At 42.6% G+C, this 25,209-nt stretch overlaps 1 protein-coding gene across 2 annotated transcripts; it reads left to right on the forward strand.

Annotated features, from left to right (window-relative positions):
• The first annotated feature begins 552 nt into the window (after positions 1-552).
• Positions 553-18,662, forward strand: SOCS5 (suppressor of cytokine signaling 5). 2 transcript variants are annotated; one of them, XM_053458953.1, is made up of 3 exons: positions 553-811; positions 5,899-6,056; positions 17,029-18,662. In XM_053458953.1, exon 3 carries the CDS (start codon positions 17,041-17,043, stop codon positions 18,652-18,654), a length of 1,614 nt encoding a protein of 537 aa, XP_053314928.1. In that variant the 5' UTR covers positions 553-811; positions 5,899-6,056; positions 17,029-17,040; the 3' UTR covers positions 18,655-18,662. The 2 variants fall into 2 exon arrangements, with proteins under 2 accessions (XP_053314928.1, XP_053314929.1); XM_053458954.1 differs by lacking the exon at positions 553-811 and adding an exon at positions 2,737-2,843.
• Positions 18,663-25,209: the final 6,547 nt, after the last annotated feature.

Here is a 25,209-nt window from a genome sequence, read left to right on the forward strand (position 1 = left end):
CCTGGCTGTGTGCAACATGGTGTTATCCCAACCCAGACCCGAATGTAACTGCCATGACACAATCTGTTGTGGCGGCTGCACTGAGGGGCAGCGTAGAAGGCCGCGTTGCTGTGCTTTATGCACATTGCCCCGACAGTGACACTTAATACGCTCCACCAATTACACAGAATGTATTATTTTTTTAATCCAAAATCCAGGGTGTAAAAATTCACCAGCAGCCAATGCATAACCGGGCTGTGTAATTGGCGGGTTACAGCGGCCTTTCTGCCGTTACACAGACATGAACCGTCTGCCAGCCCTGGGATTAATGCTACCGGGTTACAGCAGGGCCCCCTCCCCCTTCTCCACCGAGCTTAGTATAGTTCCCGCCCACCCTGAGCATGGTTGGCAGCCAACAGCCCGCCCATTGGCTGTTCGGAGCAACCCGAGCCACGCTGTCTTGGGTTTCACGGATTCTTATTGGAGAAAGTTTTTCTTCTTACTTGTGATTGGCTGCTAGGCGCTGTCAGTCGTAGCTGTCTAGTCCCCTTCGTTATTTTCCGTCGCGGTCAGGTTGGGGGATGCTGTGCATCCTCCATAGTGTCTGCGGAGGAACCGCAACAGCCAGAGCTGCTTCCTAGAGCTGACGGCCGGCGCTTGTCGGACATTGGAAGGCTATGGGAGCCGCTCGGGGCTTGTCAGACGCCTTTGTTAAGCGGCATTCCGGAATCTGACCGGTTAAACCCTTGAGGGCGGTGAAGGCCGGAGTGTCCAGGCCGCCCAGTGCTTCAGGACCAGGAGGTGGGCAGACACAGAGCTCAGCACATCCACGGTACGTAAGAGTAACGTGTCCAGCGCGGGCTCTAACTATTCGGGTTCTGGCCCTCAGAGGCTTCACTAAACCTGCAGCCACGTATTCCCTATATATCTATCTCATATACATACATACATACATACATATTTATTTATGTATGTGTGTGTATATATATATATAATATATATATATGTCACACACCCATGTAATGTAACTGTGTAGTAAAGTTACGCATTTTGCATGTAAATTAGCCTTTTGGCTGTCACTGGATCTGTTCACTAAAGAGAGAGTTTGCAGAGTTCACTTTATTATACATCATGCAGGGGCAGCCCTGGTGAGTTAATGCTGTATTTTCTTTTGGTGAGGCTTCTTCAGGCTCACATGTTGGATTACACCTTAATAAATCTCCCCTTCCTCTGGAGAAATGTAATAGCGGTGGCCCTTTAATGAATAGTGAATAGAAGGTGTTAGAAGCAACTCTTGTGTGAACTCTCCGTTTAGTGAATAAGCCCCGTGGTTTTCTGTCTGCTTTGTGTCCTTTTTTTTATTATTTCTGAGAAATGAAATCCTGATTTCTTCAGGATCCCCTGTTAGAGTTCAGGTTTAGGAATGTTGCATCTTTTTTTGGGCATTCATTGTTATCCTGCAATCATATGATGGGGGGTAATGGAAATAAATCTTCCTGCCCTCTGAAGGTATTTGGCATTAGGAATGCATCTCGGGGAAGCCTGTTTTTCTGATATGAGAAAGCGATGCATAAACTAGTATTGTAGAGCGATTTCTGGGTTCTCTTTGTTCCCCGTTCGCCGATGACATCACCGAGGTTACCTGCCGGTGCGATTTCCAGCAGCCTCCTGACAATGCAGAGCTTTCCAGGCCAAAGCATTGTCACCCGTACGACCCGGCTATATGATCCTTCACGATACGCAAATGAGATATTATTTTAAACAGTATGTTCTCAGACGGATTGTTTGAAATTTTAATTTGGTAACTATTGTTATCTGTAGCATTGTTTCAAACCAGTTTTGTGTAGGGTTACGGATCTGGATTCGTGTGCAGTGATCTCGGTGGATGTGATATATTATGTATTAAAATACAGCTTTTGTGTAGTTATTTTAATAAGCAAGGTAGGCGTGCCAAACGTGTCATATATATCTATATATGTGTGTGTGTCTCATGAAGCAGCGTTTTATGATAGTATATGACGTCTGTGCGGGGAAAGGACAAAGTTCTCTCCTCTTAGGTAAAATAAGTTATTTTGTGATAATTTTCTGCCACTATTGATAGATTTCTTAATGTAATATTCATGCGTTGTGTGTCTGTGGAATGCATGATCTGCTTTGCCAGTGAAATCTCTGCTTTGTTGCAGTTATTGTCAGATAAAAATGTCACAAATGCGCTTTTCCATGAACCTGTGTGCTTTGCATGCGCCAAGTTTTTAAAGGGACATCGAATGCACTTTGCGTGTTCGTGTTGTCACTTTGTGTAAACGCACAGGATTTTCTGCAGGATTCCCTCTTTATGTGTTTTAATGAACATACCCTTCTTGCATGTGTTATTTACCTCCGGTCAGCTCTGGCACTTTGGGGGGTGGCCGGTTGGATTTGCCCTGCCGGAATGTCCTCTTAAACATTCTATTACAAAGCAAACCTTACGATATTTAACCTTAAACAGCACAAACCTTGAAGATGAAGAAATTACTGATTGAACCTGGCATGGGTATTTATATTATATAGACAGAACTGAACAATTACCAGGAACCATAACATTTTTGGCTCTAGTGTAATGTTTTGGAGTTGATGTAACTTCCGAAAACAACTCTGCCCGGTTATGGAGTCCTTAATAACTTTTTCTGTAACTGAACAGTGGCGGCCTCGGCGTGGATGCGTTCCTTGTGTATGGGAACATGCTGTACGGAGGCAGAAGTGCTTTTAAAGATCACTGGTTCTTGATCGGCGGTAAATCTGCTGTCTTGTGAAACTGGAATAGAGGGATGAGTTACAGGGCCAGCAAAGACGGAGAACAGGCATGTCCAGATGTGACTCTGCAGGTGATTGAATATTCTCTGTGTTCTACTACTTCTGCCTAGAACTCTGGTCCTTTCAAACCATTAACTTGTGTTCCACCACTGTTTCCGGTTTGTCCCCTCTGCTGCTATATCTGTTGTAATAATTATTAAATCCTAATAAGAAAGCGCTACACCAAAAAGTTGACTGTGTCCTTTTGTTATTGTGCTATAGTTGGAAAGATGGTATAAGTAATATTTCTCACATGGTAGCTTTATAACATCTGCTCTTACTTGAGTGTTTGCTTACCGGTGACTCTCACTTGAGAAGCTAGTGCAAAAATTGAGGCTGCAAAGGGCATCGGACATATTGTCTCAAAAATAGTAAAACGCATCTGTGGTTCCGGCAAGTACTCGGTTTCATGACTGATACAAATTACCAGTCTTAACCATGCAGTAACCTGTTGAAACATTCATGACGTTTGCGGCTGTCTCGAAAAAATGTATCAGAAAACCTATTGTGACGGCATGGAATGCTGTGATTTGTGCTGCTACCCGACAGCTCCTGGTGCAGGTGACGATCCTTCACCCCTCCCCATGACGGAAGCTTCACACGATGACTTCCATGTTTACAATGAATGTGGTGCTACCTTCACAGGTAATGAGTGCTGCTGATCAGTCAGAGTGATCAGCAAGCTAAAAAAAGTCTGCTAAGTAGGGTTCGAGAAAACCCCGGCACCAGAGTTTTGGGAGACGAGGTGATACAAACTGGTCAGGGCTACCATTGCGAATCCGGCACCCTATACTTTCCTGCAGGGGGTGCAATGGACACTAAATGACCCCGGCGGGTTTCTTGTGTCGCCGCACCCCGGTAGGAAAGCATAGAGCTTCACAATGGGATAACATAGGCAACAGCGTGGCAGCTCTGAAAAGTGAGGGAGGGCCAGTGTATGTATGTGTATACTGTAGTGTGTGTAGTGCTAGAGTCAGTGTTTTTGACTGGCTCCTTGATCCAAACCAGATTTGTCGACCCCCTGTGCTAAAGGTAATGATCATTTAATGGAGCGGGTACTATGACTACCATGCCATTTTTTATTTGGGCTGTGTTTGCCCCCTGCTCAGTGAAATGGACATGTTATGTAGCATGTCCTGCAGATTTACATAAACTATACAAAACCCAATGCATGTGGGATACCTCTGTATTCTTGAGGTGCCGCTGAAAACATTTTGGTTGGTTTGTCTGCGGCTCCATATAACGTATTTGCTGAAAAATAATACCCCTCGTCTTATATTCGAGGTAATTTAATTATCCGACCTCAAATAGAGGTATGATTATAAGACTTGGATCCAGATCCCCCTCAGTGCTGCACGAGACCTGGATCCCCCTCTCCGGCAGCCGGTGAGCGTCCGGTGCGATGCACTCAGAGAACCTCTGCTGCTGCCCAGCACTTCCACGAGGGCTTACATGACCTTCTGGCGCTCTGTTATAGAAGCCCTGGCTAGACACGAGAGTCTGGAGCATGGGTGGCAAGTCTGGGGGGGGCTGCAGAGTGGCATATCGGGGGGGCAAATAGTTTTTGTTAAATTAATATTTAGTATTAAAACGGCTTTCCTATAGGGTAGTCTTATATTCAGGCTTTATTCAAATTTTTTTTGGGGGGGGTGCATCTTATAATTGAGCAAATACAGTAATCTGTGCAAACAATCCTAACAAACTTGTAAAGGTTGGTGGTGGTGGGGGTGCAACGAAAATTAATTCTACGGCTCCTTTTGCCAGAGATGGCTGCCTGAAAAGTGTCCAAATTCTCCTAGTGAAATGCCCTGGGATGTCTCCTCTTCCAAAATATACTTTTGTGGGGTATTTTCAGGTGGTGGGCTACTAAACGCTCCTTAATGAGACATAAGCTTCACAAAATTTTTACATGTTTCGAAAAGGGGAATGGATGGACTTGTTCCATTTTGTGCCACCTAACATCCAAAAAAAATCTGACTTGCTGTCCGTTTTACTAGATCGCCTGCTTGTCATGTCTTGCTACAGGCTGGGTGGGTTCTGGCACAACATTGTTACTGTCTTCTGGACTTGCGTTCTACAGACTTCTATGTTTTAGGATATTCTATATCTTTTCACCTTGAAAGTATCCAGTCATCCAAATATTTAGACTGAGCTTTCCAATGACTCCTTTATTCTCTGTTCTATGTAGTCTAATCATTCCGAATCTGCGTTTGAGTTTCTTGTTAAAGGAATGTGTGAATGGCAGCGATTGCAACACTTTCCTCTATAACTACAAGAGACGCGTAAAAAAATTCACGTACGCGTAAAACAAGCTGCCTGGCTTAGGGAAGGGGCATTGCGCTTCGGGTCAACTAGAGGTGGTTCCAGAGCTTATTTGGGAAGCAGTCAGCTTGAAAGCTGTGTCTGAGGTTTAGAGAGCTAAAATTCCCAAAATGCATTGTAATCCTGCACTATATATCTGCTGCTCTACAGATTTACAAGTGATGCTACTGTTTGAATGGTTCTTATAATATGCAGGTACAGTGTTATGGAAAAAAAAAGTATTGTCCTCTTATGTGATTTTCTGCATTTCTTGGCTCCGAAGGTAATTATTGGATCTTCTGGCCAAAAACTAACTTTGAAATAATTTAGAAACATAGAATTTGAAGGCAAATAAGAATCATTCAGCCCAACTTCTGCCAGCTTCGTCCTGCTTTAAAGACTCAAACCATAATCAGTCCTTGTCTTAAATTCAGGATAGCTTTATGCCTATCCATTGTCACCATGCTTTAACATTGCCACCATCGGGCTTGACTGTTGGTATGAGGTTCTTCACATCTGATCTCTTAATAAGCGTTCGTGTGCTTTTTGGGAGACTATGCTGCCTTGAGTCCGTCTCTCCGGTGTCTGATCCATGAGCTGAGACAGGACAGTATATTACCGTGTGTGGTAAACGTATAGATTGTAAATCCCCCTTTTGGACTGTGTGCCAACTTCAAACTGATGGCAAGGGCAGAGCTGGCCTCAATCAGGCCTGTTTGTTTAGCAAGGTCTTCAGACCTGACCACGTCTATTCCTCATTGGGCTCATTTTTTTCCCCCCTTATAGGTCGTAGTTGATTGTGGCTGTCTGTGCAGGGGCCGCATTTGCACTGGAGGCTTGCATCGCTTGCGGTTCAGACTTGTACTCTACAAGGGAAGAAGATCGCACACACATTTTAATATCTGCATTTCTTCAGATAATGATGTCATCGAGAAATAATTAAGGTAACGGGCATTTTTCTATTTTATTCCTTTCATTGTTACATTTTGCAACTTCTGTAAAATGTAATTTGTGGATATGTAGCAAGTGGTGAACCGTTATGTAATGTCTATTTCCCCCCCCCCCTCGTTTTATTGATGTTTCGGCACATCGTAGCCTGAATGTTACCGTCCCCTGTGAATAGTATAGAAATATGAATGCATGCGTGTTATATGGGTGTACCAGCTGTGTGATGGTTACCATGTAAACATGTCGACAATCGGTGACAGACTTCACCCTGTCGCAGTAACTCTTGCCTGTAGTAGGATACATTGTGCCCAGCTCCTGGAAAACTGTTGCTGAGCCCATCGTAATACAGGTTCCTAATAAAGTGATCCGTGTGCCTGGATCACATTTAAAAAGGTTTAGATATGAATGTTTATTAATGGTTTTTATTCGCTTTTGATTTATAGCAGAAAGCCTGACTCTTAACTTCAATCAGAAATACCGCCTTCATTTCAAACTATCATACCTCCTATGATATCAGTATGTGGGGTTTTTCATTGTGTGTGTGTGTGTGTATTATATAATATGAGACTGACACAGGTTGTTTCTCCAATTTACTGCTACATTCAGCTGCCTTAGATGCTTTTTCTTAAACTAGAGGGGTTGCATAGACCGGCTTGAGTGCATGTTGGAATAGGAGTAAATCTTTAACCATTCAAGACATTCTCTTCAGTGGAGGACAGGTGGATCAGCTCTGCTATTGGGGGGGCCGTCGGCTCCATCTGAGGCCTGATAAACCGTTCTCTTGTAGAGATATATGAAAAGGGACCGAATGGTGCTACACTCAGACCTTGTGCCCAGCAGATATAAATATACACTAATACAATAAGCCAAAGAGAAAATATCCATTCATGCAAAAACAGAATTTTGCACAATAGTGCTACAATCTGCATAGTCCTTAAATCCACTACATGCATGGCAGACAAGCGGAGATCCCCGTCCCTGAGCCGTGTATTGCAGCTGAAACAAGTCTGCCTGTTGCTGATGAGTTTTGCATGAAAGAAGCCAAGGTATATTGGGATGCTTGTCTCCAGAGATTACTTACGGTTTTCCAAGAGCGTTTGAAGCTCTGAGCATTGGCTGAGAGTCTAATAAAAAGGCGGGAAGGTGATTCTTAAACAGACCAGAGAGATCCACAATGGGAAAGGGATTCTTGTTGGAGTCCACCAGGGAGTTGTGATTTTTAGTTCCCCCAACATTGCTGTAAATTATGAATGACCACCCCCTGCAATGTGCTGCTGTATGAAGAGGTTGGCTTGGCTTTGTACAGTGTATAAAATCATGCTCCATTTTAAGCAATGTGTTATCCAGGCCCATCATAATGCTAAATTCATGAAACTGCAGCTCTCCTGAAAGCCTCCTGCTTTAGTGAGCAAACGCCATAATTAAGGGCTAGTGATTTTGATCTGTAATGATCTTTGTAAGAATAGTGTCTTTTTTATACATACTATATAATATTGAAAGTCGTCTTTTCCAACGCCAAATTCTGCTTCGTCTCTATAGCTACTTGCTGTAAGATCAGCCATTTGTTAAATGTAAACATAGAATTGGACAGCAGATAAGAACGGGCCCATCGAGTCTGCCTGTTTTTGAGATTTAAGAGGTTTTGTCAGATTCAGGATAGCCTTATTCCTTTCCCATGCATTTTTAAATTCCCTTATTGTATTAGCCACTTTTGCTCCAGTGCAGGCGGTCTCAACGTGTGAGTGACATGACATCGTACCCATGCTTGAAACGTCCCATGAAGCTGTCTGTGCCAATGAAAGTGAGAAACTCTACCGCGGAGCTCCCCTGGGTAGTCCAAGAGTCGTGGGCTCTCTGTTTGCCATCCCTCTACACCCCCCCCCTTATTCTCTTGCGCGTAAGGCATTGATTTCAGTGGGAATGCCTTCCTGCCAGTGATTAGCCCCTTTAAAACTGTCACGATATCCCAGTGGAGGAGGCCTTTGCACTTCTCCAAGGTAGTTACGCTTTTTTCTTCCTGCTAAAGAATTCATATTAAGTTACTCACAAAGTAAAAACCAAGGTGTGTGCTGCTGGAGAGGGGGCTCGGCGGGGTCACATGACCCTGTAGTAGGGGGTCATTTGTAATGAGTGGTTTGGCTGTTCTCTGCATGCAGGGAATTTGTAGAGCCCTGCTCAAACTTGTCACTTTTATACAGGACACTCTGTATGTCAGGTAAGAACAGTCATCTCCCGTAAATCTTCACCTACTGAAAGAACACAAGTTGTTTTTTATATTGATCTCAGCTTCCTTTCCTAACTTCTAAATTCTTCATAGACATGTCCATACCTGAAGGGACCTTGTAATGTATATATTTTGTGAAAGTAGAAAATAACCAATTCCGTTTGTGTAAAGAAATCTCATGACACCTGTCAGTTTTATTACGTTTTTAACATGTCTGATAAACCCAGTCTTTTGTGGGCAAAACAAGTTAGTAGCTTCGGATTAGAGCTTTTACAGTTAAGAATGTATTGGAGATAACTTTTTAACAATGCTTTGTATGCTAAATGTTTTGGTATATTTCCTATCCAGTCTTGCCCTCAGCTACAACGAATAACTTTGTTAATGGCTTTTACTGTTCCTGCGCTATTCCTGTTCCGTATTATCCTTGTTCTTGATTAACGCCTGTACATTAGACGCGTGATTCAGACAAGTTTTTTCATTTTGGTTTTTGGTCTGTTTTTAGACAACAAACTGTTTCCTGGCCATTCATTTTGGATGAAATTTGTAAAGTTTTCCACCCTGAAACTAAATTTGTTGTCCTTCCCTCTCTCGCTGTCTTCCTACCTTCCCCATTGACCGTCTTTCATGTTCCTGTCTCTTCTCGCAGCCCTGCTTCTTCTCTTGATCTTCTGTCTTTTCTTTTCACAAATCTCAGTTCTGTTCTCCAAGCCTCCAGGAGTGTTTCTGAAAAAGGGCGGAGCTCTCAGAGCAGTCCAATCAGAAGCGGCTGTCCTCGTGGCGAACTGATCTCTCACCCGGCAGCTCATTGGCTTGTAAGAGAAGCATTAAGTTGAATAAATTTCCTTGTTACCGGTGCGCGCATGCATTATATAGATGGCCAACAAGCTCCAGCACCGGCTGCTGCAAGGGCTCCAGGGGGTGTGAGGGGACTCCTTGTGTGCATTTAATTTCAGTGGGCGCGCTTTCCTGATGTCTTCAGGAAGCCCAAACTGGCATAATACTTGGGGTGGGGTGCTTAGGAAGTTTGTTTTTTTATTATTATTTATTTTGTTCTCTAAAATAATTAAAGCTGCATTTTTCTCTGCCATCTACTCGCTATTCTTTAGCACTGCACAATACATGCTACCTGAAGCTTCCTGCCCCTGTGTTCTCTACCGGTGCCTTCTGCAGCGGGTAATGTAATGTTTGAATAGCCGCCGCGATCGCTGCCGAGCATCATCTTCTAACAGACTGTGGCTCTGCTGGGAGCTTACGGAGAACAGTAAGCCCAATGCAGTCTGGCCTCCGCTCGCAAGAAGCTTATCTGCGTCTGACAGAAGCACTCAGATAATACTAAAGAAATCCCTACATATGTATCAGAGACCATAAACCCCATGGATGACAGCCGTAGGGCACATGTGATATTTGAATGTTATTACCCGATATCACTGAAATTTAATCTTTCGATGTTGCTCATAATTGGTCACTTTCAATTCTAAAATATACCAAAAATAAATGTTTTGGAAGTAACCTGCAGTGGCCTTAAGGATTGTGTATTGGAGGTTCTTCTGTAATATAGTAACTTTTCACAAATCAATCACTTTTTTTACTTTTTTTTTTTTGTGGCAACAACAGAATACTTACCGAGCCTCGTACTCCTATGCAGTTTATTATGGAGTGTATAAGCGGCAGGGGGCCGATAGCTGCTTCTGCCATCTGTCTGCGGCACAGACTAAGCTGGTTTAGCCCGTTTGAGTTGATCCGTAATGCTTTGATAAATTACCGCAGGGGACAGTGTGGGACGGGGAGCACAAGGCAAATAAAAGCTTCCTTTTATTACTCTTACAACTGCGCACCATACTACAAAGATCCAGAATTATGTTTCTTTACATATTTGACATTTCTAGATTGTTTTGATGCCAAAAGAGTTGACTGTGTGCCTAAGAGCCGTGGCTTCTGCGTTGAGCACACTGCTTTCTGGGTCAATTTAAACTGAATTGTGGGTGACAAAAGAAAATGGCATTAATTAGATACATTGTATGTACTTGCTATGTATAGAGTGAACGCTGCTGGGTTTTCTTACCCGATGGCTTGTTGCTGGCGTTGGAATGGATTTGAAGGGGATGCCGGGGTGAGCAGGGGTTAGGGGCTTGGCAGCCTAAATCATCTGCCCTGATACAAATATTCATGTTTGACTTCTTCTTCTGCAATATGGTTGGTGTATGATGTGTGCAATGACTGAGGCAAACCGGGGTGTTGGAGAGGTTTTTATAATGGGGATATTCTCTCAGCATTAGTTGATACATTTTATGTTTCTTTTTGGATCTGGTGTTAGGGATGTTAAATGGTATAGAACAATCTCTTTAAGTTCCTGTGCATACTCGCATTTCCAGTTCTGATTATGTTTGTTGTTCATTGGCATAGGTGACATGGTGTTAAGGACACTGCTCAGAAGTATGATCATCTAGTGCACGCATTACTTAAGCGTGTGATTAAAATTTGGGAAAGAATGGGTATTTTATTTTGTGTGTAGTTGTCGGATAAAATGTCGGGACTCTTGGGAAGCATTAATCTTGGGTAGATTAAGATACGCTGGACCACATGCAGAGATCCAAATCCATTTAAGGTACCTCCATGTCCAACCCGATTAATGGGAACCGGGTACAGCTCTTTCTAAGCTCATTTGAGCAGAGCCACCAGTCTGAAACGCTTTCTTTAATTCAAAGTCGTTATGGGATATACTTTAAATCCTGGTTACCTGACATACAATACTATGGAATATGATGCTCCTATATCAATCTATAGATGTGGGAAAACCTTATCCTCCAGTGCTACAGCAGCAGCTCACCAACTATTCACTGTTTTAAATGTATGAACCTCCACATAGAGAAATCAAATGGGGAATTAAATATTTGTGGGGTGAACACTAGGGCTTCATCAACTAATTGAAAAAATCGATGATCGATCTTGCCAACAAATTTCATTATCGATTAGTTGAATCGATTTTTATCGATTATAAAATGAGGGTTTTTTCAGAGCAAATGCTCTGAAAAATACCCCTCGTTTCATAATCCGGTTCATTCAGTGACTCACAGCAGCAGTTCCTGCTTACCAGTCCCTCCCTGCAGTCACACTGAGGATTGGCCCCGCCCATTTCCTACCTATAGTGTCCACATGGCTGTGACACTCATCTAACTGTGAGTATAAAATTAATATTTGGGATGCTGAAAGTTAGGGCAGGTGGGGGTTAATTTAGGGGCAGTTATGGTTGATGGGGTCATTAGGGTTAATTTAATGCTGAGGGCTTAGGGTTAATTTAATTAATTTAATAAGGTTAACTTAAGGTGCAGTTAGAGGTAAAGGGGGGAAAACTGAGGGGAATCTAAATCCGGGGGGGCAGTGAAGATTAACCTTGTACTTATTTATAAAAGTATTGTCAGTGTGCTGTGAACGAGTCTGTAAATCTATGAGGGCACTATGTGATATCAGGGGGGTATAAGGTATATCGGCGTGAAGACGGTTCCTGCTGCCTGACTAGGAATAGGGATGATCGGCCTACAGGTATAATAATAATAATATTATTGACCCAGATAATGCAAATTTTCTTTACCTTTTGTACAAAACTCAAACTGGGTGCACCTGAAACCAGAAGTTGAGTATTTTATACAGGTGTGTCGCTTATCTAAATCCCCAGATTCTACAGTTGTATAAGCTAAATATTTACATATAAAGCAATATATGCATCTAAAAATTCACTTAATCGCTATACCATGGTGTAAATTTATTTGAACCGTGGTGTTTTGCATGAATTAAACTGCCCTGGATGACTTGGTGTCCCATCTTGTTATGGTAAAAACTGCAAGTTTTCTTTTCGGGTGTCCGGGACACTTAAGTTTGGCAGCTGCTTTATTCCACCGGTCTGGCAGCATCACCTGGGCTAGAAGAATAATTCAACTTGAAACGGTTATTTTAGTACAGCTTCCACATAGGTCCTATGAAGTGCTATAACGTAACTTGTTTAATAGTGTTGGGTTGGTCCGCCAACACTGTCTCTAAGCTATAAATCAGTGTACGTTTACAGCGCCTGCCTATAGTCAGTGTGAAAGTGTAATAAGCTACCGCAACGTCATCGTTGGACGCTTGTGTACGTTGCCTATGGGATGCAATGAAATGTCTTGAACTGCTGCTAAACCAGGAAGGGCTTAATCGCTGTGAATTGTATTGTAGCATAAATTACATTTTAAACATGGGTTTAATTTAAGTTTTGTTTAATTAGGGGTGAGGCTGACTGAGCCTTGATCTATTTTTGGAACTAAACGCTTGAGCCTTACCACTCAAAGCTCAAAATGTAAATACATGAAATAAATTAGTATGACCATTCTGGATGCAACGTAAAAAAACAACTATATAGGTATATGTATAAGTTAGGGCTGCAACTAACGATTATTTTAATAATCGATTAGTTGGCCGATTATTTTTTCGATTAATCGGATAAAAAAAATGAATGTTAAATACAAACAGCAGAATAAAAAAACTTTGATAATACATTTCTTGTCTTTATTTCCCAACCAGCCCCCCAATATATGCACATTTGAGCCCAGACTTGCTACGCTGCCTCCCAGACATGCCATGCTGCCTCCCCACATATGCCACGCTGCCTACCACAGCACTCCACGCTGCCTCCCACATCTGCCACTCCACGCTGCCTCCCACATCTGCCACTCCACGCTGCCTCCCACATCTGCCACGCCACGCTGCCTCCCACATCTGCCACTCCACGCTGCCTCCCACATATACCACTCCACGCTGCCTCCCACATATGCCACTCCACGCTGCCTCCCACATATGCCACTCCACGCTGCCTCCCACATATGCCACTCCACGCTGCCTCCCACATATGCCACGCCACGCTGCCTCCCACATCTGCCACGCCACGCTGCCTCCCACATCTGCCACGCCACGCTGCCTCCCACATCTGCCACGCCACGCTGCCTCCCACATCTGCCACGCCACGCTGCCTCCCACATCTGCCACGCCACGCTGCCTCCCACATCTGCCACGCCACGCTGCCTCCCACATCTGCCACGCCACGCTGCCTCCCACATCTGCCACGCCACGCTGCCTCCCACATCTGCCACGCCACGCTGCCTCCCACATCTGCCACGCCACGCTGCCTCCCACATCTGCCACGCCACGCTGCCTCCCACATCTGCCACGCCACGCTGCCTCCCACATCTGCCACTCCTTTCTACCCCCCACATGCCACTGTGCCTGATACGCCTTATACCCCCTGAAACACCACTCCATCCTCCCCAGACATGCCACCCTGCCCTCCCCACATATGCCACGCCATGCTGCCTCCCACATCTGCCACTCCACAATGCCTCCCACATATGCCACACTGCCTCCCACATCTGCCACTCCACGCTGCCTCCCACATCTGCCACTGTACCTGATACGCCTTATATCCCCTGATACCCCACTCCATCCTCCCCAGACATGCCACCCTGCCTCCCACACATGCCACTTCTCTACCCCCAGATATGCCACTCTACCCCCAGATATGCCTTATACACCCTGATACACCACTCCGTCCTCCCCAGACATGCCACACTGCCCTCCCCACATATGCCTTATATACTGTATATGCCTTATACCCCCAGATATGTCACTTCACTGCCCCCAGGATTTAGATTCCCCTAAATTAACCCTAAACTCCCCATTAACCATAACTGCCCCTAAATTAACCCTTAACACCCCCTTAACCACAGCATCCCCTAAATTAACCCTAAAGACCCCATCAACCACAGCATCCCCTAAATTAACCCTAAACACACCATTAACCACAACTGCCTCAAATTAACCCCAAACACCCCATTAACCACAGCTGCTCCTAAATTAACCCTAAACACCCTATTAACATAACTGCCCCTAAATTAACCCTAAACACCCAATTAACCATAACTGCCCCTAAATTAACCCTAAACACCCCACTAACCATAACTGCCCCTAAATTAACCCCCACCTCCCCTAACTTTCAGTAGCCCAAATATATATATATATATATATATATATATATATATATATATATATATATATATATATATATATATATATATATATATATATATATATATATATATATATATATATATATATATATATATATATATATATACACATACTTACAGTTAGATGAGTGTCACAGCCATGTGGTTCTGGCCTGGAGAAGGAAGGGGCGGGGCCAGTTGTCACAGTGATTACAGGGAGGGGGAGTAAGTAGGAGCTGCTGCTGTGAGACGGTGAGTCAGACTAAACGGATTATATAATGAGGGGGATTTTTCAGAGCGTTTGCTAGGAAAAAACCCTCATTTTATAATCGATAATAATCGATTCAACTAATCGATAATGAAATTCGTTGCCAACGAATTTCATTATCGATTTTATCGATTAGTTGTTGCAGCCCTAGTATAAGTTACAAAGGATTGTATTGGAGTTACAGAAACCATTTGATGGAGTTGATGGAATTTAATGCTAATGGCAGGTTGCAGCTGGTTTGTACTAAATCTGTGATTTGCGTGGATATTGCTTGATATGGAACTGCTACACCCCCAATGTACTGAATTGGGTGTGCAGTCCTCGTATAAAGGGAATGTTTTACCTATTTTATATGTATGTTTGGGCCACAGAAAAGCACTTCCAACTTGTTCATGAATGAGTAAGACAGGGCAGAAGCTTTGTGTCATTGTGTTGGTGAAGGGATCAGAATTGGAAAGGGTAGTTTTCACTATGAAGGACCAACAATGACAAACTTCTAGAAGAAAGATTGCGCTCATCAACCAGTGAGATTACTTTAAAGACATTTCACTGCTTTTAATTACACATTATATGGCGCAGGACAAGCTCCTGCATACTCTTTCCTAATGAAATAGCAGCCGTGTTGGCCTCTTGGTCGTGTTTTAGTACAGATGCTTTCTAGACATCTTGTCTGTTTAGGAATCTCCTTTCTGTGTAGAAGCCGTGGCTCGTGACGCTGGTACTTCTTCAAAGACCATTTGAGTTTAGGGCTTTTGGGGTATAATGCATCATTTTGATCCCTTGTTCCTAATAAAAGCTTTCGACTGGATGAAGCCGGGATTAGTGGAAAATTTTTCATTCAGTTTATTACCAATAGCTTCTAAGAAATGTTAAAGTAATAACAGAGGTCCGAGCGGCGCGATGTGATGCAATAACAACACTGGAGGAAGTTTCATTCACAGAATTGTAATGAAGATTGAACGCCCTAACAAGCCAAGTGCTTATATTGAAAATATTTGCCAAACCTTGTGTGCAGGCGAGTTGTGGTGACTTGTTAACCCTCGCTTATGCAAAGCCAGCAGGATTGCAGTAGGAGTTGTATAGGGTAATGCTAACAGAGAGGCAACAATGTTTCTGCTTGCAGTATTACGGGCTTAATACTTCAGGGCAGATCAATGCGGTGATCTTCCAATTAATTATACCCCTTAAAGTTCCACTATACTCTGCATATGTCGGTTTAACGAAGCAGCTATATTTATAGTTTTGGCTGTGCTAGAAATGCGTATTCTACTAGAGTGTGTATGCTTTGGAGTTTATTCACAAAAGAGGCAATTTGCAAGAAAGCTTGGCTGACCCAGTATATGTATAGTTTAAACTGAGTTTTTGAAAATGACCTGACTAATTGAACTATGCATTATACAGGGCCAGCTTCATGCTTTTTGCAGGAGACTTGCCGGTGTCTCCATTTTGGAGGTGAAACTGCAAATCTAGTGCCACATCCCACCTAAGTGAGTAAATCCCTCTGTGTGTAAGTGGCTATGGGGTTATTATAGCTCCTTGTGGACTACTGTGCAAGAGTTAATATCCTACTTCATCAGCGTTTGATCTAAGAATGCATAATACAAAGTTCATGGGATAGCAGGGTTATGTAATTGTCATGATCTCTGTTTGCATAGCTTTCGCTTCTTGGCATTCTATTTTGCTTTTTTCTCTTCTCTATGATGTTTACTGTTCATTTGCAGGTTATTTCAGGTAAGATAAGTCTTGGCCAACTTCGCTGTGTTATGAAGGCACAACCTTGTTGAATTTCTCCTTGAAGGTCTGAGCTGGTCCTGTGAGCTGATATTCATAAGAACTCACTGAATTAACTATGCCTTATGCAGGGTTAACTCAACTGTTCTAGTATAAGCTTGTATTGGCTTCCTTTACTACATAGTATTGGTAACTGCAGTGGATTTTATATATATATATATATATATATATCTCTATCTATCACTATTGCCCCTGCCCCCATACGCAACGTACCCAAGCAGCTGTATCTGCATTTTTCATTTCAGTGATGTGTTCTGCCATACAGATAATGGTTAGAAACGGGAAGTTTCAATTTCACCGTAGTGTCTGCTTGCACAAAGTATAAGTGGAATCTCTTCAGTCCCTGAGGGCCGGAATTCTGTGTATCATTGACTGCAAGCAAGTAGTTTATTTTTTTATTCAGAAATCTGCTCAAGTTGAGATATCTAACAATTGTAACCCGATTGCTGCCCTCGAGGGCCGAGGCTGTGCATCCTGATCTAGTTTCACTTTATCTGCATTCAACTCGCCTGTGGTTTTCATCCATACGGGCGCTGGGAAAATACATTTGGTTTCGACCGAAGGAGTATCTCAAACTGTTATTGTTTCAGTAGTGTTCCACTTAAACATTTTGTTTCTGCCATGGTCGTGTCTTACTCTTTTATCTCTGCTTTCAGATCACGTGATCAATGGATAAAGTGGGGAAGATGTGGAACACTATCAAATACCGCTGCCAGAATCTCTTCAGCCATGACGACGATGGAAGCCAAAGTGATGCTGTGGATGTTAATGCTAACAGGTGTTTAAATGGGAGCAGTAAAAATGAACTTGCTGCCAGTCACTCTCCCATTCGGGCAATTCTCCCATGTCAGGAAAGCACTTCACGTGCTTTGAGTTTAAGTCCTTGTAGTAGCAGCTTAAATAGAAGTCAGATTTGTGTGACTGAAATGCCTCAGCTTGTTGAGATAAGCATTGAAAAAGACAATGACGCTGGGTTGAGTGTGGGAACGCGACTAGCTCGCCGAGATTCGTACACTCGTCACGCACCATGGGGTGGAAAGAAAAAACACTCTTGCTCCACAAAGACTCAGAATTCTTTCGATCCAGATAAAAAAATGAACAGGCAGAGGAATGGACTGCAAAGGAGAGAGAGAAGACTTGGTGTGAGTTCTGTTCATGACATGGAAGTCATGTCCAGCAGAGCTATAGGAAGCCGCAGCTTACGGCAGCGTCTAAACGACACTGTGGGTTTGTGTTTTCCCATGAGGACTTATAACAGGCCATCCAAACCTCTATTTACCAACAAGAGGAAGATTCATCTGTCTGAGCTAATGCTTGAAAAATGCCCTTTCCCGGCTGGGTCAGACCTAGCTCAGAAATGGCACCTGATTAAGCAACATACCGCACCTGTTAGTCCGCATCCTAGTATTTTGGACACATTTGATGAGCCTGCTGTTTCTGCTGAAGACGAGGAAGACCGATTGCGTGAGAGACGGAGACTGAGTATTGAGGAAGGCGTAGATCCCCCTCCAAATGCTCAGATCCACACATTTGAAGCTACAGCACAAGTTAACCCCGCGTATAAGCTTGGACCAAAACTGGCCCCTGGGATGGCAGACTTGTCTCCCGACGGTAGTGCAGCAACACTAGGTGGATGTGAATCTGAAGAGGACACGACTACCCTCTGCTTGCAGTCGCGCAAACAGAAGCAACGTCACACTTCAGGAGACAGCCATACCCAAACTAGCAGACAAGTGGCTTGGAAAGTCCATACGCAGATTGATTACATTCACTGCCTTGTACCCGATTTGATTGAAATAACCAGCAATCCTTGTTACTGGGGTGTCATGGATCGGTATGAGGCAGAAGCACTTTTAGAAGGCAGGCCAGAAGGTACATTTTTGCTCAGGGACTCTGCACAAGAGGACTACTTATTCTCTGTGAGCTTCCGTCGCTACAATCGATCTCTGCATGCTCGCATTGAGCAGTGGAATCATAACTTTAGCTTTGATGCTCATGACCCATGTGTATTTCACTCCTCCACAGTCACAGGGCTTCTAGAACACTATAAAGATCCCAGCTCTTGCATGTTTTTTGAACCATTGCTTACCGTACCCTTAAATAGGACTTTCCCTTTCAGTCTGCAGTATATCTGCCGGGCAGTCATCTGCAGGTCTACCACATATGATGGAATTGACGTACTTCCTCTGCCATCTATTCTACAAGACTTCCTTAAGGAATATCATTATAAGCAAAAAGTCAGAGTACGCTGGTTGGAAAGGGAGCCCATTAAATCAAAATGAAAAAGAAACCCCATTTATTCGTTTTTCAGTCTCTACCTTCCAATATGTCACATCGTTGACACGTGCTTTGTGCATCACTTTATAGAGTACGAGTACTAAATATAGATATATAGATATATATACAGACACACACTACAGTATCACACTCTGCTTTAAGTAAATTGTAATCCTGCTTGTAAAAAAAAATAATAATAATAAAGAAACTGCATTCTCTGGAACCATGAAGCAGCACATTAAACTGCATGTTCTCTCGAATGCCAACACTAAATAAACTAATGCTTGCATCTCCTTCCTTCACAGTTGGAAATTAAGGTGGCAGATTCTTCCCGATTTCTGCACAAATGTGCTATAGCTTTAAAGGGAATCTATCAAGGGTTTTTTTTTTCTTATTTTGTCGTTTAATTGTAAAACTAGCAATTGTGTGGAAGAGCCACTTATTCCATAGGTCACGTATCCTATAGGCTACTTGCTGTCCAATGTTGCAAGCAACTTAAGAGGCCTTGGAAGGTACAACTGTAAACTTAGCCACCTAGACAATTTGTTTCCCAAGTCGCTAATGCGTTTCCAGTGAGACTCCTTTTATGTTTTTAGTGGACGTCCCAAATTTTCAGCAGGGTCCAAGTCAAGGTTAGCGAGCATTAACTCTCGGCTGGAGAACGTAAAGCCCATAGAGCTCTTCTAATGCTCTAGTGATGGGGAACGGTTCCTGGGGAGCTCAGGTGGTCGAAGTGCCTGCAACCCTGTTTGCCGAGCAGGTATGGGTTTTTATCAAGCTGAAATCAATATGTTTAAAATTGGCAATAGAAGAGACAAAATCAGGCTCATCATTTTGGTGCTCAAGCTCTGTTTGATAATAGATTGCAGGCAAGTAGTTCGATGTTGATGGATTGAATTGGTAGTTGACGTTAAAGTCTAACCTTTTTTAGACAGACTTGCTGCATAATGCAGATTTGGTGCAATAAAATAACCCAACGCATATTGGGTGGCTATATTGGAAAATAGCTTTTTTTTTTTTTTTCTTTTTTTTCTTCTTTTCTTTTTGTGAATTAGTGCAAGAAACATGGGTTGTCTACGTGTGTAACATATTTTATGTACTCAAATATAGCCTTATGTGCGTCATATAAAGTCTCAAAGTGGCATAACTTGTGCCATAATTTTCCGTGTCTTTGCCCAGAATCCCTAAAGTGGTTTTCGGCAGTTTGGATTCAGACAGGATCGTTTGTAGACGTACCCTTAATGGCATAAGCGTATCTTGTTTTACTTGAGAGGCACGCGCACGCACCCATCCCCATATGGCTCGCTAATTGGACTAAAAATAATTTTACTTTTAAACCACTTGACACGCGATGTTTCTTGCAATCATTCACATTCTGGCTTTTATATTCAAAGGCTTTGCTGGGGAGTAAATACTTTCCTTAACCTGTAAAATCCCTTCTTATCCATAAAAATGGAGCCTAATGACATACATGTCTTTTTAAAGGTACTGTACATTTATTTGCAAAGAATTTTGTAAGACTGCATTGGCACTTTAAGCCTCTTTGCTTCGTAAAGGGGTTAGTAAATGTACCCTGCTACCCACCTGGTGACGAGAAGGGCCGATGTGCTTGGATGGGGGTAGCATTGGACAGTATTGGAAATATTTGTATTTTTCGCGAGTTTCATGTACATTTGTTGAGTATGGTTGTTGCCCAATAACAAACTGCTACAGTGATTGCGTATCCTTTTCAGTAATCCGTTCTAATAGCGGTTCTGTTATCTATATGCAAATCTCCTTATTGTGTATTTCTGTCCCCTGTGCCTTGCTTTTATCTTTCTTTCTCTGCGATGCTGTATTGTATTCCCATGCAGAAGCTTCTAATGGATGCACAATTGCTGCAACTGACCTTTTTTAATTGAGGTTTTGGTGGACTGGCGAATGCAGAAATAACAGAAATCGCTTGGCTTTTATCTTGTTTCTAACCCATGAGCACATCCTCTTCCCCAACTCCCTTCCAGTCTTTCCATGGATATTTATACATGGCTATAAAGACGGGTTTTCAGTTGCCTGTTATTTGGCAAGACTAGACGTTGCTATGTAGCCAAGGAAAAAAAATATTCCAAACTTTTTTTTTTGTTTTTTTACTTCCCTGTACGAGTGGCAGTTTTAATCCTACCGATGTTTTTACAGAAAAGAGATTAACCTGTAATGGGTTTTTTCCTGTGTGGGTTGGAGTTACAGGCAGGATTGTCGGCAGCAGGCTTGTTTTAGAATTAGGATTTACTTTTTAAGGTGCTAATGACTCTCCTAGCCTAGCAGAGCGTAGCGTGGGTTTACGGATACCCTGCGATGAAATGCTAGAAAAAAAATCCCAGCGAAAAATGCCAGATTTCCAAAACTACTTAAGTATAGTTTGTAGCTTTCCCCTGATTTTAGTCTGAGGGCTTTCATATAGTGCTTGGATCCCTTTAACGTCGGGGCGACTCTTATTCATATGTATACCAAAGTATAGTATATTTAGATATCTTCTTTTAATGCATTATATGCAATTTTGCTGGAACAATGACATAAGTGCGCACTTTAATCGCTTTGATGTTGTAAAGTACCAGTCGCTGATGTGACGCGACGTACATTTCTAGGGGTGCTTTTGAAAACACGCAGGCGTTGTGTTAAATATCCCACTTAGCAGAAGTGCCCCTGCCGGCTGATTCCCCGGCTCTGCCGCGAGGCGTTGCAGGCCGCGGCGGCGGGGGGCGATTACACATTTCTCAAAGCTTCAGTCGATAGAGATTCCAGTATTTGTGATGTGTGTTTGTGAAATATGTAAATGCTTGTGAGCCTCTGTGTTCCGGAGGGTACTGCTTTATGCAATGGCAGCCTCCTCTCTACTCTTACGGTTACGGTTTGAATAAACCTCTTTAGGAAACGGTATCCGATTTGTATGTGCATCAGATGTGAGTGTACAGTATATAGAAACTTTAATTCTGAAATATTAAGCCGAACTATTCTTTGTATAAAAAGTCACCAGCATGAAATTGCACCAGGTCCTGTATACCGGTGTTCCTAGGTTTACATATGATCTCGTTGGTGTGAAGCCCCACCATAACCTGTAAAAGCCCCCCCCTTTATTCGTCTCGCTGCCAGACATGTCTTCTGGGATCGTCGGTCACACCCTCGGTAATTGCTGTTTGTCGTGTCAAGAAGCTGCAGATATAAATTCCATCTCACGTTTTGAAGCATCCTTTTATTTATCGGGAGTCGTAGGATATCGGAGCAGGTTTTGCATTTTTAAAACTCAGTAGCGCAAGCCAGGGAGATGTTATGCAAAATAAGTGTTCCGGTATCCCCGTTTTTTGTCTGAAATCTGGTTTTAGCGTGAAATGTTACTCGGTTACTTATTTAGCCGTAGCCTCCAGACACAACTACTGAGGGCTCACGTTTCCCCCAGAGGTGGCTGCTAAACAGGCTAGGGTGCTGATGCCTGCAAAGTATTTTAATAATGGTTATATTGCATTTTTTTTTGCCTCAAATTTCTGGCTTATTCTGATTGCCAGACTCCTTTCAGGCTTTTTTTATTTTTGTACTGTGTTTGAGTGCGTTTTGCATGGACTATGGTGCACGTTATTGCATGCAAATTGGAGCGTGCGTTTTATGGCAAAAAGGAGACTTCTGTGTCTATCTCCTCCCCATGCTGTTTTTACTGAAACCAGACACCATTAGAAGATGCACTTTATGCAGCTGCCCAGCAGCACTCTCATGAAGTCAATATGAGCAGCAGCTAGCAACATATCTGTGTTCAAATTAGCATACACGTGATTGGCTGCTGGGAGCTCCCATTTAAATGGGAGCTCAACTCTCATTAACTAGAATGGCAGTGCTACTGAGCATGTGCAACAGGCATACTAATGAATGCTTCCTGGCAGCCGGTAGGAGGAGTCAAATGAGACTTCTGCTTCTGACAAAAGCATGCACTGATTTGCATGTTTTAAAATGCACTAAAATCCATGCAAAATGGCAATGAATGTGGATTTAACATGGAAGTAGGGCAGGGTTGATTCCCCTTCAAGTTAGGCTTCTGCTGTGCCAAGGATATTGGTTGGGTCCACATCCGCTTCAGCACACAAGCTAAAAGCATTGTGGGGTGCAAGCTGCGTCCATTATGTAAACACACAGACCTTAACCCCTTAAGGACAATGGGTTGTCCTTAAACCCATTAAAAACAATGCATTGTGAGCCCGCACAAGTGTGGGCTTTGCCATGAAGGGGTTAAATCAGAACAGCTTACATGTATGTTGAAAGCTCAATCAAGTCATGCGTGCTTCATAGATACACTGCAAATTGCCCTGGTCACCTCCTGTAACCTTTCTCTCTAGGTAGAGCACACAAAACATGCATTTAACTGTTTGTAGCCTCTTCATATCATAGAAAAGCTATTTTGCCGGTAGGAATGATATCTTGGAATCTGTTATTTCGTCATAGGATACATTGAGCTTTGACAACATTTCCCAATAACGAAGTTTGGTGCGAACCAGTGTCTTGCTGCATAAAGCTTTAGTTAACTTTTGTTAAACCTGATATGCAAGCTAAATTTTGAATACAAAAAATTAGAATCTTTCTCCATGTCTTCTTGCACTCATGTACTTGGCTACATTATTCGATAACCCGTCACTATCGCTGATTCCGTGTTCTTTTGAACCTCCGATTTCAAATTCCTTAAAGAGTTCAGAAATGAAGCTCTGTTTTTCCTCAGCCACCCTTTATCTTTTTTTTTATTCTGTTAATTGCTTTGGAACATAGTATGCATTACAAAACGTGAATTAAAATCCTACCAAACTCCGGATCATAAGCTACGTAACTCCTCTCGCTAAGAAGCAGAGATTGTGTATTTTTGCACTACCGGTAACGAGATCTGCCAAAAAGATTAGAACTATTTTTCTAGTATAGTGTTACAATAAGTATCTTTGTCATTATTTTTATAAATAGACATCGCCAGTGCATAATAGGTTTTGAAGAGCAGGAACTTGGCTCCGATGCCTTATCTTTGTCCTCCATGAACCTAATTGTATCCTGCTGCTAAATGTAAGAAAGGGGCTCCTCGGGTTAGAAGGCAGGAAAGAGTATTCGTTTAGCGGACTGGTCATACACTTTCTCCTATAATTACGGGATAACCACGCAAGAAACCGCACTGCCCTCTGTTGCTTCTAGGCGACTCGGACTTGATGATCTGTATGTCGTAGTTTTATAGATCAGATTGAATGTAATTGGGTTTAAAAGCACAAAATACCTTTCTGCCACAGTCCATAGGACAGGTCTCTACCGCGTCCGGTAACCTCTATTCCTGCTAACCTTCCCCTTGCCGTTACGTTTTAATCTGTATTACGTGAAAGCCTTTAAGAATTAAGTGTTGGGAGTATGTGATGGATGGAGGTATTTTTCTTTTTAACGCTAAACGTGGGTAAAGGATCTTGTGTCCAGTTCTTTACGCTTTCCTAATTTTGTCAAAAACTGAGGAAACTTTAGCGCCGGGACGATCACAGCTGATGTTCCCATAGCCTTATACAGAACATTGGTGCAATTTCTGTCGTGTATTGCTTTTCTTGCAATGTTAATGACTTCATGTTTCACGGCTATGGAATTCTTTAAACCATTTTATGTTTTATGAATTTTGTATTGCAATTATTCTGTAACATATTTTTATTTCTCTCCATGCTTTTCATCTCTCCCTGGTTTTTGTTAAACATTCTGTGTTTTTAGTGAAGCCTGGTGAATATCATTGCTCTTATAATGTACACCTTTTAGAGGTCACTGATTTATTTTACTCAAAAGCTGACATTCTTGGTGCTTGACTTCTATTATCCCGTCTTAAAACTCAATAAATATCTAATTATGTACATGTTTATAGTTGTGTTGCATTTATTTCTTATTTCTATATGGCAAATGTTTTGTTTTTGTTTTTTTAAAAAATGGTTTTGTCCCAAAAAAGTGGCTTTGGATTTATTTCCTGCCTGGAGCACTTATTTGGTCAAATAATTGCATGCTTACAGAAGCTATATAGCATTATGTTTCAAATGTTGTCTTTAGCTCTGATTCAACCATCACCCTTACAAAAACCTGAAGAAACATTTGATGAAAGCAAAGGGCACGTGTGTCATATCTGTGTACTATGATAAAATTGAAAGGCCTCGTTGACAAAACATCCTACCCTCCTATAAAATAGTTCTGATGCAACATCTTGGTAACAAAACAGGTAATGGCATCCTGAAATACGTTCTTACAGGATGCAGCCAGTGCATAGAGACAAGGTTGAATGAGTTTGGTGTGGAAGAACTTGACTGGCCGCACAGAGCCCTGACCTCAACCCCATCAGACACCTTTGGGATGAACTGGAATGGAGATTGTAAGTCAGGCCGCCTTGTCCAACATCAGTGCCTGACCTCACAAATGCTCTAGTGGATGAATGGACAAAAATTCCCATGGAAATTTTCCATAATCGTGTGGAAAGCCTTCCCAGAAGAGTGGAATCTCTTGTAGCTGCGTGGGGGGGGGGGGTCGATTTCATATTAATATCTATGTATTTA

Source organism: Spea bombifrons, chromosome 3, assembly GCF_027358695.1.
Source record: "Spea bombifrons isolate aSpeBom1 chromosome 3, aSpeBom1.2.pri, whole genome shotgun sequence".
Lineage (NCBI taxonomy): Eukaryota > Metazoa > Chordata > Amphibia > Anura > Pelobatidae > Spea > Spea bombifrons.